Source organism: Ambystoma mexicanum, chromosome 10 (genome assembly GCF_040938575.1).
Source record: "Ambystoma mexicanum isolate Mex_15411 chromosome 10, UKY_AmexF1_1, whole genome shotgun sequence".
NCBI lineage: Eukaryota > Metazoa > Chordata > Amphibia > Caudata > Ambystomatidae > Ambystoma > Ambystoma mexicanum.
In genome coordinates this window covers 1,122,902,818-1,122,918,001 of record NC_090932.1, presented here as the reverse complement: position 1 = coordinate 1,122,918,001, position 15,184 = coordinate 1,122,902,818, and the positions used below count along the sequence as shown (strand labels likewise).

The window sequence follows — 15,184 nt, the reverse complement described above, 5'->3', positions numbered from 1 at the left end:
TAGCTAGTAAGCAAAAGCACACCAAGTTCACTAAACGGAAACGCGTCATGCATGTTTCTTCCGACGCCCCCACCACCTTTTTCTTGAAAGATTGTTTTGGGTGAGAGTCCTTCGAGATAGACCAGCGTGCACAGTCGGGTGTTGAAGGGCTCTGCTTCGTGGTGTGTATCCATTCTAAATGGGACACGTTGCTAATAGTTACAAAATCCAAATGCTGACACTTTTTTTTTAATTGTACTAACTGAAAATATGCTGGTAATAGTGGTCACGTGATGAATGAGCAACATCACCAAACCTATTGGATATTCTCTACCCCGCTGGTCTTCAAAAGGGGGAGACGAAAGGTTCTTTAAAAAGGATTCAATTTTTTTAAAAACTGTTAATTTGACTGCTTTTTAATAGGCTAATGTAAACAGTAGATAATCTGCTTACATTTTAACGACGGGGGGGGGGGGGTATTTTTACTCCAGCGGTGGGCACGGTATGAAAACGTTTTAATACCACCGCTTTACTGGTAGCTTGTGCACTCGTGTTGACAATCTGATTAAGTTATGTATTAAAGTATCATCACGTGTGGCCTTCACCAAGGGGCGCTCTGCCTTAATATTTTAGGCTTTATCAGGAATCCTTCTTGCCCCTACATCCTGCTTGGTTTCTTTTTTGCAGTCTAAACAGCCTCACTAAGAGTTGCGGTGAGTGGTAAAATTGGCGATACCGAGTTACTACCAATTTTACCATTACATCAAAAGTTAGGGTTTTAAGTGGAGGATTTACCTCTAGCAAAATCCTCGCTGTAAATCTTCCCACTCAATGCCGAAAAATTGGCAGAATTCCGCAAAAATGCCAGGGAATGACACTGCCACCCCCAATTGTCTTCAGGTGGAAATTCCACCTGACCAAGTAGTGGTAATAGTAATTCCGCAGAGCTATTTTTTGGAGGATTTATTGCCTAACTGAGGCCCATTGTCTTGTATGACCCCATTGCAAACTGAATGTTAATGAATGATGCCAATGTACTTGCCCTTAAATCATTGTGTTCCGCTACATCCTTGTTGACCCCTTGCCTTGTATGTTAGGCCATGCGTCACACCAGACGAGTTTTTCACAGGGTTTTGGAGACCTGGGGTTACCACGTGATCGGGGTAGCCCGTCACAGCTCCCCTCCGGTGGATTATAGTGGTGTAAGGATGTGGATTCCACCCTAGTCTGGTTTCGCTGACGAGCACAGTGGGGCGCTTGCTGGTCTAGCCATGTCGGATTGCGAGAGTGCCTTTGGTGGGCCTCGAGTATGAGTGTAGTGGCGGCCAGGTTTAGCAAGATGCAAGTCTAGAAGAAAGGCTTTTTATGCGGCGGGAACTAGCTCTGTGGTGTTGTGTAATCTTCTGGCAATAGGGAAGGGTGATCACCTCTACTTTGGTAATCATGCCTCTCAAACCACATTCGAGCCTCGTCTTTTCGGCCAGAAATCGTCCCTTTTCAATGATTAGCTTGCTTTAAGTTTGGAATGGAGATCACATGCTCCCAGCGGGAGGGTAGCTCGCGCATAGCGTCCAGGGTGCGTCTCGTTTTATAAATAGCTCTTGCTCGCTTTTCAGCTGCCCGCGGTACCCAAATGGGACTGCTGACCGCTGGTTTGGATGGGTTGGTGCGGTGTCTATTGTCGGTTTGATGAACTGGGGGCTAATCTAATCAAGGAACCTTGTGTTGAAATGCATACGCTATCGGTGTATCCCACTCGTGGATGTATATTTGACATTTGCTCTAGGTGGCAAGAAAGCCCAGTGGTTTATCTATCATCTGCGAAGTTTGTATTTTGCATCCCGAAGGTGTTAACAAGTGAGGCTGCTCTGGCGGTTCAAGTGTTGTTCTAGTCGGGGAGGGAGAGGAGGCTCGGTGCTTTGGGCTTTTTTTGTAATTTACCCCTCCAAATGATGGCTTGTGTACGCTAGTGCAATCGGTTTACGCTATTCTGTCCCCCTGCCAACGTATCACATGCATGTTTGCACACGAGATGGAGCCTGGAATTGCATTGCCTACGCAATTTCGAAAAATGACTTGTGTTTTGTGAAGATTTATTGAAGTATTTTTGCTATGTTTGGAAAGACTCGGTCCCTTCTCGTTTTCCTTGTATATTGTCATTACAATGTTGCCACACTATAGGTGCATCCTCCTTGTAAGACTTCTCCGTATCTTAAACTGGGATCATTTAATGACTGATATCCCTCGTCCCTAGCCGGCAGCTTTAGCTTTGGTGCTGGGGGAGGGACTCGAGGCGGGAGGCTGGTCATGGTGGGCGGGAAGAGCCGTTTCCTCGGCTGTTCTGCAGAGTCCTTCAAAATGAGCGGGAAGGTCACTTCAAATTTAAACCCAGGGCGGGAGGTGCGCTATTTTCCCCCGTGTCGGATCTACAGCCCAGATCACTTTGTAGTGGGATCGTGTCCGAATGGGTAAAACGTTTCCAGGGCAGCAATCACGTTTACAATTTTGTAGATTGGGTTTGCCTCATATTTCAACACTGTTGACCGATTGCAAATCGGTCGTCGTTGCATTACTATCGAAATTCGATAAAGTCCTCAAACTGTCTGTTGTGTAGTTTGTGTGTTGGCAAGAAACCGCACTTTTCCCACCTTTCGTTGTTAAAGTGTTTGCGGTGGAACCGAGGTTTTATTTCTCGCGTTTACCTATGCGAATGGGCACGTTTCCCTGTAATTTCAACATTTGGGAGCACCAGAAGGAAATGTGTTTGACCGTTAAACTAGGAACAATTCAGAAATAAAATACACTTCTCCCCCACGCCTCTCTCATGAGCAGAATGCTCTGTATTCCCTAATGAGATGCAGGATATGCAGACCACACGGAAGTGTTTATCCGAGAAACTTATTTCTACACACCTTCACAAAATGTGGAGCCAACAATGCCTGTGCTGCTGCTAAGCCACCACAAATCCAACGCCTGAATCTTTCCCGGCAATCCCATTTGTTACCCTAGTAACGGTTATGCCTCATCTGATTGAGGTTTGTTACTTCTGGTAAGTAGCGTTAAGTTGGAACAGACTGTCCTGTACTTGTGATCAGTTTGCCTTTTATGGTGTCCTCCTGTTGGAGTAGCTAGATAGAAATACTTTGCGTTTTGAACATCCCTGTGCTGGTCATGTTGATGCAAGTATCCATGGAAAGCTTGAGCTGGTAATTGTTTTCCCGCCCAAGTACTACATTTGGCGGCTGTTCAGTATGTTTAGTAAATCAGTCCGTGCTCCACAAGTCTTTTCCTTTAAAGCATGCTAGCTTTTGCATTGTACTGAGTAGTTTCTGTGTTGACATCTGCTTAAACCATTTTTGGCGGACAAAGCAATTGTGAAGTCTGCTTTACCTACTGCCCCAATACATAGTAAAATCACATGTTTTAGCCACTATTTGCTACTGAATCCTTTCCGTCGATGTTGCATCTGTCCTCATCTAAGCTTTTTTTCCCTTCCCTTTTGCAGAATGAAGAACCTGCTGGCACATCTTCCTTCAACACAATGGGGTTTTGTTCATCTCCTTTAACTCACCAGCGCCAAACGAACTCTAGGAAACAGACGCTGATACGTAGAGGATAGCAATAACTTTAACACCTCAAAACATATCATAGTTTAGTCTTATTTAATTTTATAATACATTATTTATTGAATATTTTCATACCTCATTTTGTTTACATATCAAGTGTAATATTTTTTGAACCACTAATATTTTGTAAACATGGAATCAACGACAGCTTTGGTGAGTTTAGTAACAAGTGCAGTGGGGCTGGAGAGTGGCGGGCCTTTGACAGCATTCCTCTGGCTGCTTGTGGTGGGCTTCATCATTGCATTCATCCTTGCCTTTTCTGTGGGTGCCAATGATGTGGCAAACTCCTTCGGGACAGCGGTGGGATCTGGCGTGGTAACCCTCCGACAAGCATGCATCTTGGCATCCATCTTTGAGACGGTTGGTTCTGTCTTACTGGGGGCTAAAGTCAGCGAGACGATCCGCAAGGGCCTTATTGACGTGGAGATGTATAACACCACCCAAGAGCTACTGATGGCAGGATCTGTGAGTGCCATGTTTGGTAAGTCAATTGCTGCATGTGACTATAAGCACCGTCCCTGTTTGAGTGCATGGCTGTCATTTTACGTAACGCTACGATGATTTTGCTGGGAGGGATACTTTTTTTGCCAATTGGATTTTGTTTAACATGTACCAGATAATTTAGCTTTCTTTGTTATTTACGTTTACACTATCACCATTAGCCTGAACTTCAACTTAACCTGCCGAACCATTGCAAGCTTTTTGGGTGACAATTGTAAGCGGACCTTTGGAAATGCATTGTTCTGTAGCTTATCAAAAAAAAAATGGCAGGACTGGAATATATTGTATGGCACTTGTAGAAAAGTAAGTTCCGTGGACACATCTGTCAGGTTCCACAAGTTAGCTTTATTCCAGTCAGGTAATGATCCCATAAAAAGACAAGTATGAACCACTGGCTCCCATCATCCAGGAAGGAGCTCACCGACTGACATGCAGTGGAACCTTCACTACAAGCATCCCTACACTCACAGCCAAACATTCTCTCAGGCACACCAAACATTCTCTCATGCATTCCCAATCGCCTGCATTCACACCAGGCACGCTACAAAGGCCCTGTCGCTCACATGCAAGCACCATTGATGAGAATTCACCCATGGGTTGCTTTGTGTCTCTACAAAGGTAGAACTGGCATTAATGTGGTGAGCGAGTGGCTGTGTTGGCTATTATGCCTGACAACTAGAGTGCAACTTCAGCCTCATTTGTTCTGAGGAATTTATCATCAAGATTGTACTATTTAGTGTTTCTGGGTGTGTATGAATATGAACTACATGCCATCTTTTACTGAAGGTGGGGAAGATGGCCTGTATAGCACACCATCTCTCTGCATCAAAGCTGGTGACTTGGAAGTGGGGAGTAGAAGAGAATAGGCTCTTCTCCTGTCCACCTCATCTGCTTCTTAGTCATTGCAAGTGCTTGCTTGAAAATTGTCAGTGGCATGCTAATTAAAAAGGCTGCTGGGAATGAGCCAGACTGGAGCACCGTAGCTTGATCTGTAAAGCCCCTTACAACGTGGCCCACATAGGGATGCATGTTTTAAGTAGTGGGATGCATTAGGGGTTTGGGGCGGGGGGGGGGGTCACATTGTTACCGTAAAGGCCTTATGTATAACTTGCTGCGTTGCTCCTGGTGTACTAAGGGGGGGGGGGGGCTTAATTTATGGGGTAACTGTGTATTCTGGAGAAGTAGAGCACTTGGGGAAAGTGGCAATTTTATGCTGTGACACTAGTCTACTTCAAATGTGAAAATAATGGTTTAGTTTCCAAATGCATTTGGGGTGAAGGCCTCTCCACTGCAACTATAACCAAAAAAAGTGATAGGGGTGGGGAGAGGTTTTAAATGAATCTGAACCACTGGCACTGCTCTGAGCAACCTTCCACACCATCGTTTTTTAGAGCGTCTGCACCATTGCAAACGCGATCCAGTCATATATAAATCGGTCAAGTACTGCCACCGATGGGTGCAGCTGTGCCTGAACTGCTAGGCCAGGTCCCCTCTGCAAGCAATCCCAGACATGTTTCGGCCTTGGGCCTCCTCAGTGAGGTGCAGCTTGGTCCTCTATGGCGCAGCGAGCAAGAGACCCACGTCTGGGCACACCCTCGCTCACATAGAGACAAACAGTCTCCTTATGTGAGAGTGTATGCCCAGACGTGGGTCCCTTGCTCGCTGCACCTCACAAAGGAGGCCCAACCAGGCCAAAACATGTCTGGGGTTGCTTGTGCTCCCATGCAGAGGGGACCTGGCCTACCAGTTCGGGCTGGGATGCACCATTGGTGGCAGTACCACATATGGCTGGATCGCCTTTGCAATGGTGCAGACAGGCTAAAAACTGTGGTATGGAAGGTTGCCCAGAGCAATACCAGTGGTTCAGATTCATTCAAAACCTTCCACCCATCACTTGTGGTTACTCTCCACTGCAACGTCAGCATGGTTCCTGGTGTGTCTAAAGGGTGACTTGAGAATGATCATGGTTACAAAATTGATTTTTACAGTAAAATATAACCCTACTCGCGTTGTTAAAGCAATGCAGCAAAACATCCTTCCTGCTTTACTCCTAATACAGGAACACTTAACCTAATGTCTGTAGTTTTGACAAAAGGCCAGGTTTCTTGGGTGAACGCTGGAAAAAACCCAAATCTACCCCTTGCTCCTTCTGGGCCCTTTCCAGCATCAACCCCCCCCCTCCCCCCCCCCCACATACATATATACTACACAGACGGACTTCCTGTTCCTCCACAGCCCTCTGACATCTTCCAGCTATCAATGACTGCTTAGAATAGCGAAGGTATAGATTATTTTTCCCATATTCTCTCCTCCCGTCATGCTTTACCTGGAGTTAATCCCCTCAACTAATGTTTCAAGTGGTAGTCGGATAACCACCTTTACTAGAGGAAGTGGGTGGTGATTCTTTGGCTGGTTGTTCTGGTGAAACTCATTGGAACAGTGCAAAGAGGTGTTTTGGTGACCAGATTATGTATTTATTTTAATTTGGAACCGTTCATTGGTTCACTCGCGTGTGTTTTAGTGTTGGGTCTGTAATGTCTGGCTTTCCAGATGTAGACCACAGTTCCCATGATCCCTCAGTGTGCCGACGAGGGCTGTTGCAGAACCATGGAGTAGGTATTTTTACCTGCTATGTGGATTTTTTTTCTTTACCAGTGGAAGGCAATCATTTTCAGTTGTGTGTGGAAGCTTTGCATGCAAAATAACTTTGTATTGCGAGAGCCTAGCACATGCTGCCTTTTGATACCATCAAAGCAGAAACTCCTGAAATGGGTAACTGCAGCAGGCCTAATTCAAATAATGGCATTCTACACAAACGCAGAGGTTGAGGTATCCCAATTGTGGCACACTACCAAGAATGTTCCTACCTTCTAGGGTCTCGAACAGGGTTGCATATTCGCACCAATATTGTTCAATTCATATATTTCTGACCCACCAATTAAATTATGTAGGTAGGAGATATTTAAGACCAACGTTTGTTTGGAAATTGAATATTGTGTTCCTGGGCATCATGGAAGAATATCTACCTAGGTGTCAACTTGATTATAAAAATGGACCTTTCATTTTAACAACATTAAGAGGACAGTGCGGGGGGGAGATTAGGTGGAAGGGGGGGTGAGAGAAGACTTGCCCATAGACCACATTGTTGTATAGAGTGGAGGCCTGGGGCTTTTCACATTTTAGCAAAATTGCCCAATTGGAAAAACTGTAAACAAATCTCACTACCCTCAAGATGTCCGAGTATCTACTCGGAACTAAACCTCACCAGCATCAAAGCAACTGCCATTATACAGAAACTAATGCTTTACTGGAGGCTCTCTCGGCACATTGTTGGATCTGCTTGCAAATGACTTGAACTGAGTAGGTTTTTCTCAGGTTGCTAATAACTTTACAAGATACTTCTTTACATCGTTTACAAATATAAATACTCTTGTTTTACAAGCCAACCATGATCTGGCAACAAAACGCTTAAATGGTAACTCACTACTGGCATGAACACATTGTACCTGCATGCTTTACACAGTTTACAGCATTCCCAGCTAACGAGGACCGATTTGAGTATTACATTTCATCTGGTGGACACCTTGGAAGTGGTCTGTGCTTGGTAAGATGTTCCAAAAGGGATGTGCACTTACTGTTTGTCTAGAACCTCAATTACTGAGACTTGTTTTGGATTGGGAGTCTGATTAAGCTACGCACCAAGACTGCATTGGCCTATGGTGCCCCTGACACATAAGGACTGGGAACACACCTGGCTCCGTTTTCTCTGGGAAGTGACATCGCACTATATCCTATGTTCAAAGTCCTAGACCTTATCCATGCCTCAATCCCTTGATATTTCTTCAACCAACGAAATCTAACGAGTGCTTGTCATTTGCTTTTTAGGTTCGGCTGTATGGCAGCTAGTTGCTTCGTTTTTGAAGCTCCCCATTTCCGGTACCCATTGTATTGTGGGAGCCACAATTGGTTTCTCTCTGGTGGCCAAAGGGCAGCAAGGAGTCCAGTGGATTGAGCTGCTTAGAATTGGTAAGTGGTTGCAACTTTTCATCTAGTGAATGCATTTGATTTTTGTCTGCAGAATCACATCTGTATAAAATATATATATTTTTTTCTCATTTTAGTTTTGTCTTGGTTTATCTCACCGCTTCTCTCTGGTATCATGTCTGCTTTGCTCTTCTTCGTCGTCCGGCAGTTCATTTTGCGTAAGGTAAGGATCACCAATGTATTGACCTAACCAAGTGGCAGATCATTGCATTTTATTTTTTTCTGGATGGGATTGAACTAGAACTCGTAACGCGATTCAGAAACACTAATCTCTTTGCTTGATTTCTCATCATAGCAATGAGGCTGGGAACCTTCTTAAGACAAGTAATTTCTGGTTAGGCATTTTGAGTTTTATGTGGGGCAAGACTTTTCCGAAGCGCAATGTCCTAGCACTGTGCCTATGAACATAGATCTTTTGGCAAGGTTGAACCATTAGAATTGCCTCTGTTGAGTGACTTGTCTGTCTTCAACCAACGGAGAATTTTGCACATAATTGGAACGCCATGAATTGTTAAATTCCTCTCAATTCAATGGGTATATTAAACTGAGAATACAGTAGTAGTTTGATAATCCAGTGCAAGGCACCCCAAATTATCTAGGCCTGAGTTTGACCCAGCTATACTTGGTATATCAGGGGTCCCCTTTGACTTATTCGATCCTAAGCTTGTGCAAGCCTTGTCTCAATTTCGTTTCCAATTAGATTGGAACCATACCTGGACTAGTGCCCATTTATTGCACATCATATGAACCTGGTGCTAATAAGTTTCAACCTCATCAAACGTAATTCAGTTGCCTATATCTGGAAAGTGCTGACACGGACTTGCTTTTGTCCAGTGGAGTGGTAATCTTTGGATCACTTTCTTCTGTTCTGCAAACTGTTAGTATGAAAATCATAACACCGGTGTTGCGACAAAGGGGGTTTGTTTCTGTCAGTTCGGGCACTCACGCTAAACCGCACTGTAATATTTGGCACTGAACAAGTATAGATGGAGGGCAGTGGGTTTAGGAGAAGTCTCTTGGGGGAACCCTGGTAGCCAAGAATAGGATTATCTTGATTATTGGGGTTCTTTCACAGTTGGTGGTGCACTACCTTTCAGAATGTTTAATTGTAATCTAATATTTTTTTAGACCGTTTTATTCTGTGTATTGAGGTGTCATTTTTAACTTTTCAAATTTGTATCCTTGTAGTGAAGCAGTTAGTTTATTGCTGTATTTTATTTTGTCTTTGTACAACAATCTAATTACCTTGAAATGTATTTGTGAGGTGACTCCATGACCATCCTAGAAACAGGGGGGAGCCAGGGGGGAAAGTGCAATACATGGTATCAACAGTAAAGAATAAATAAAAACAATAGGTAAAGGTACGGCCAGCTAGTGGCAAGTGCTAAGGTAAGTGCAAGTGTAAAGAGCTGGGGTAACTGTAGGGATACAGAAACAGCCCCCCAAGTGCAGCTGGTGGGGGAGGGGGACCTGGGCCCAAGATCAGAGGGTAGCCAGGTGACCAGTGCAGTTCGTCAGTTCAGCGGAGGAGAGACAGCAGAAGCAAAGGGGAAGGTCTTGGGGTGCTTTCGGAGATGGTTCTCAAGTTTCTGGGGAGGCTAGAGATTACCACCAACTCGTTGCTTGGAGAAGCGTCTGACCCTGAGGGAGTTGGAGGCAGATGAGCGAACAGTTCGAGGAGGAAGATATTTAGCAAGGGGGAGTTGGCGGTAATGAGGCCCCAGAAGGCCTTGTGGACAATGCAGAGGGTTTTGAACTTAATCCTCGCAGCCACAGGAGCCAGTGCAGGTATTTCAGTACTGGAGAGATGCAATCCCTGGGCTTGAGGCCAAGGACCAGTCTCGCAGTCCTGTTCTGGATGAGTTGCAGAGGGCGGACAGTAGAAGCAGGTAGATTTAGAAAGAGGCTGTTGTAATAGTCCAGCCTAGAGAGAACCAGAGCTCTAGAGACAGTGAGCTTCTGGGGGAAGGAGAGGGAAGGAAGAATACCTCTGAGGAGGTGCAGCTGGTAGTGTGACTTCTGACGTCAGAGATGTGAGGAGAGTGGAGTTTAAGATGACACCAAGGTTTTTGGCCTCACAGGTGGGAGAAGGAAGAGGGCCAAGAGGCCGGGGCAGAGAGTGACAGGAAAGGAGGGAGCAGGTGTGCCGATGAGAATCTGTCTTACATAAGGCAGAGCTAGTTAGTGCCACATCATTCCTGGATAACGGACAGTCGGAGATGAAAGAAGAGGTGGCGGAAGGGAGCCTGAAAATTAGCGGAGTCGTTCGCATAGCACTGAAAGTTGGGGTAGATCGCGGCCATGTGGTGGACAAGAAATGCCAAGTATTGGTTGAACAGCCAGGGAGAGAGGTTAGACCCCTGGGGAACACCGCAGGTGGAGATGGAGGAGAGGAAGGACCTAAGTTGGACCTGGGAGGGTCGATTGGAGAGGTCAGCCAAGCCAGGGCCTGATGCCCAGGTTTTCAGACAGTTGATCAGGATGGCATAGTTGAACGTGTCAAAGGCAGAAGAGAGATCAAGTAAGATGAGGACTCATTTTTATAGTAATGTTAAGCCCTAGTCTCTTATCATGGGCACTGTAGAGTGAAATGCGATTTCCCAAATGGCAATGCCCCAACCAACAATTGATAGACATGTATGCAGACTAAGTGGTGAGTGAGCACACACAGGCAGTGAGAAAGCTCTCCTTGACAAAGCCTTCCCTCAAGGTAGCAGTTCTAGGTCTCTTGTGCAGCTTTAACTGATTGGTTTAGTTGCACTGCGCCCCACCCCTTCAATGCCTCGATTTTGGGGAAAGGGGTGGTCACCTTTGGAGCATATTCCTCTTTTGAAGGGTGGGGGTGTTTTCTGCTTCCCTTTCACTTCAATGCCCACACTACCATTGCAGCTTGGTAAATCTGTTGCTGTCCACCACAGCAAGACACTGCAGCATGGCAGCTGCTGTGGATTAGACTGCTGAGATTGTACCAAGGAATGAGCACTAGCCTTACCTGTACAGTACACTTCCTTGTAGTAAAAGACAGGCTTAGGCTGCTTCGTGGATGGAAAACATTGCGAATAGCCAGCATCTTCTCAAAAACCGGCTACTCGATGCTATTCTTTGTGAATGCAGGGCTGTGCTCTGATCACATGCTTTATGTATTTGATCACGAGTTGGCTTTTGCAGGTTGACTGCAAAAGCCATTTTCAGCTTGGTGTTTCTGACACTAGCAGGGACATGGAGTGACTGTTGGGCCGGGTGATATCCTTTATGAATAAAACATTTGTAGCCAGGCTGAAGCAAATAAGCAAATCAGCATGGATTTGTAAAGGGGTGCTACAAACGAGAAAATGAAGGACCCTGGGCTTCAGTATCATGCTTCTTCAAACCTGCACCCCTACTATTGCCTTCTTAATGCACAAAATGGGGGTGGTGGGGGCTGTTCATCAGCTTCCGCAGTTTATGGCGTACTTGTGAAAGCGGAGCAGCTCTTTTCGTTTGTTTATTTGGTATTCTCCTTTTTTATCTTTATGATCTGTCTCATAGCAGCTTTTGTCTGATTTGTGTTAGCTGGATCTTGGTAACTTGTATCTACTGAGATTGCCTATCTTTCATGACTACCAACTTCCGTTAAGAACCAGCATTCTTGCTTCACGTTTCTATAAAAACCAGTTATGGTTCTTTTGGTAAACTGAAATTACTCCTCAAAACGCCCACATTTAGCATCAAATAGGCCATTTACAAGGTTTATGTAGGTTTTTTTGTGTATTTTCCTCCCCTTCATATTCGGTGCACCACGAAGCTGCTTGTTGGTGATTGTTTCTAAGCACCTGATCCATGGGAACCCCTCTGGTCTTCGTATGTTGGCCTTTACATTGCACTCTGCTGCAGTTTGCATGGTCTTCGTTCTTTGGCTGATCGGCGAAGGAGGAGCACAATGCACGATGTCTTTGCAGTCGCGTGGATGCATGCAGAGCACTCGGAACTCCTGTTTCTAGGTGTTTTGTATGTGTTCAAAGGCAAGGCTCGTGTACCCATATTGGGAGAAGCATTGATTTGGAGTTTTTAAAGAGGTGTATCAGTCTCATCTTTGCGTGTTCAGTTGTCCTGTTTTGAGTGGTTTTGGATGAATTTTCTGTTGTAATTTAACCTTTTTATTAGTGCAAGGAGAAATCTGTAAAGAACTCGGACTTTGGAATTTTCATCTGTTCTGGCAAAGCGGTACCTTGGCTGTGGTTAATTTCAGAGTCCTGTGGCACCCTGGATTGGGCTCATGTTCAAAGCAGTGGATACATCAGTTGAGGGACTGAATCTAAGGTAGCATGAAGAAATGACTACCATATTTGACAGTGGCATAAAATCACCTCCAGGGGAAAATCCCCAGACACCAAGGAGCAGAATTGATGGATGCAGTCAGTTTGCCTGATATCTGTGGTCTACGAGTGCATCACTGTGGTGATCCTCCACCCGAGGGAATGAGCTAGGAGAGCTTGATTTCCGTTTTTCTCAAGGGTTGTAGTTTTTTTGTTGTCCTGGGGCAGTCCTTGCATGGTCCCAGATCATCCCATGGAAGCTATGGAGCAAGTTTTTGCTAACCTGTCCACTGAGCATTTCGGCCTACAAGTTGAATACCTGGTTGGCATCCAGCAACAAGCCCTTTCAGATAGTGGCTCACAGCCCGTTGAAGTGACTGGGCTCTTCCAAGTGCTGTTGTCATTTGCCAGAATGGCATAGATTGGGAATGAGTGCCCCAGACTAAGTTTAGGCCGTGGTGGCGCACAAAGGACTGTTGCATGGAGGTGGCCCTGTTTTCTGTGGTCAAGTGGGCACTCTCCTGAGGGCACCGGGCTGCTGGAGGAGCAGAATCCGGATGTAGTCTACACAATAGACCCATGGGTGCTGCACTCGCGCCACGCAATACATTGATTACCTTTACGCTTGTCATTGGTAGATGGTTGGTGTTAATATCTTGTTGCATTTTGGATTATTCAATGCAGCATAAATGTGTTTTCCAAGCTTTTGCTGTTTGAATGACTTTTTTCAGGTTCGGGCAGGGAAGATTGCGGTTTGATACCCATTTTTTTGGATTGGTATTTATGCTAGATTAAGCCACTGTTTGACTCACCATTCCCCTTGTTCACTGATTGTAGTGCAGGTTTTGGCCTCTGTTTCTGGCCTTGTTCCCTTGGCAGCCGTATCATACCGACTTTAGGGAGAGGCTATACTAGGACTGAGTGTGCTGAAAAACACTAGCACGCCTGCTAGGAAAACTACATGTACTGTGGTACAGGCCAATAAAACCCGCTGAGTGCATCTTGACTAGATTTGTATTATCAACCCAATTAAACGTGCGTATAAGATGGGCGATACGAGATAGCTAGTTGGGAAAAATTGTTTGCAATTTGTGCATTACTTTTTTCTTTTCCCGTAGGCTGATCCTGTTCCTAATGGACTGCGAGCTTTACCGGTTTTCTATGCCTGCACAATTGGTATCAACCTCTTCTCCATCATGTACACTGGCGCACCTTGTAAGTACGCATTGGGTCCTGCAGGGCACCAGTGCCTCTTTACATTTCAAGTGTGTAATGTAGGGAGTTTGGGTGGGAGTTGTCTGGTAATTAACACGGGGAACCACATCTTCAGTCTTACTCCTGTGTTTGATAATTTTTGGGGGTGGGGGGCAGAGGTATACAAGATGTGATTACATCTGGAATTGTCTACCGCCCCACAACACTAGTAGAGCACTCCTACTCTTCTCTCCCCAGCAGGGTACCCTCTACCTTCCCATGTCTAGGATTTGAAGAGTTAATGATTATTGAAGTAAAGGAACATTTTACCGAAGATTTTCTGGGTTCCTAATGGGTGGCTTGACTTAGCTGTGCTTGCACAGAGTTATGTCCCTCTGGAGCAACATGGTTAAATCCGCTCCATTTCAGGGGTTTGCGACCTGTGGCGCTACCAATGGTTTGTACCAAGGGATCATGGGAGTTGTCCAAAACATCCAAATATTGCAGGCCCCTGCTCTAGTTGAAGCGGTGCTCTTATCTTTTTTTGGCAAGGGCGGGCGGTTTCTTACTCGCATATGTGACATACAATTAAGTAAAGCACATTGAATAGTTTGGGCAGCTTGAGTTGGTAGGCCGAAGTATGCTGGTATGTGCTAACAAACGACCACTGACTTATTTGCAGCTAGTTCGTTTTTCCACGCTGTCCTGTGAGAGCGTTGTTACTTATCTTTGCAGTAAGTGACACGATTCAAAGGGCATTTAACTTACTTAGTGTCAGGGCTTCAAAAGCGGTCATTTCAAGAGTTCTTGGATTTATTTCGTCACTGTTGGTAAAAGCCGAAGATAATGCAGCCTCAAAATGCGACCATCTTGAGCTGAAATCTATTCAGATCTGTAACCTGCTGTGGGTTTGATGACTTGGGGGGGTGGGGGGTGTTGAGGAGTACCTCTAGCATACTCTTGCCTGAATTTGTTGAGCATTCTGCCGGCAGACGTAGTGCATTAGTGTGCTCTGCACAAATGTACATTAAACACCCATCATTTCGGCATGTTTACTTACGGTTACACCTTGAGTTTGTGCAATCAACCCTGAATTTGTGTGAACTATCGCGATGGGACAGCTTTGTACCTACTTACACATTTACTTGTTTTTATTTTGCTGGGCCTCTTTGATTTGAGGCGATGCTGGCTGCACGTGACCTACATCTTTATCTTGGCGCTGCACAACTGCAGCTCACTCTTGGGTGTTGCTCATTGGCAGATAATGCAGACGCTGTTTCGTGGATATTCTGAAGACCATAACATGCTGATATGGAAGTTTACCAAAACTGCGTTCTTCAAGGGATTGCAAGCAATAATTGAAAAACCTACACGTTTTAAGGGAGAATGCTTCCAAGTTGCTTCTGCATTGCTACTCATTGCTACTCATAATTGAGTGCAATATCGGTTTGATTTTCAAATAATATAGCCGACTGTCAGAGTGCTAGGGCTATAGCTATTGAAGTCATCTAGCTTGAGGTTACGATACCAGAGCCTGTATTGCTG

The 15,184-nt window shown here is 45.2% G+C and overlaps 1 protein-coding gene across 4 annotated transcripts in view; it reads left to right on the top strand.

Annotated features, from left to right (window-relative positions):
* The window catches only part of SLC20A1 (solute carrier family 20 member 1), a 284,197-nt gene that overhangs the window by 254,843 nt on the left and 14,170 nt on the right, over nucleotides 1-15,184 (top strand). For 3 of the 4 annotated variants that reach the window (XM_069619005.1, XM_069619007.1, XM_069619004.1), the window contains exons 2-5: nucleotides 3,485-4,086; nucleotides 7,992-8,132; nucleotides 8,228-8,313; nucleotides 13,564-13,660. In XM_069619005.1, coding sequence (XP_069475106.1) covers nucleotides 3,738-4,086; nucleotides 7,992-8,132; nucleotides 8,228-8,313; nucleotides 13,564-13,660 — 673 coding nt within the window. In that variant the 5' untranslated portion in view covers nucleotides 3,485-3,737. Of the gene's footprint in view, nucleotides 1-2,352; nucleotides 3,029-3,484; nucleotides 4,087-7,991; nucleotides 8,133-8,227; nucleotides 8,314-13,563; nucleotides 13,661-15,184 lie in introns of those variants that run through there. The other variant, XM_069619006.1, reaches the window with a different exon arrangement.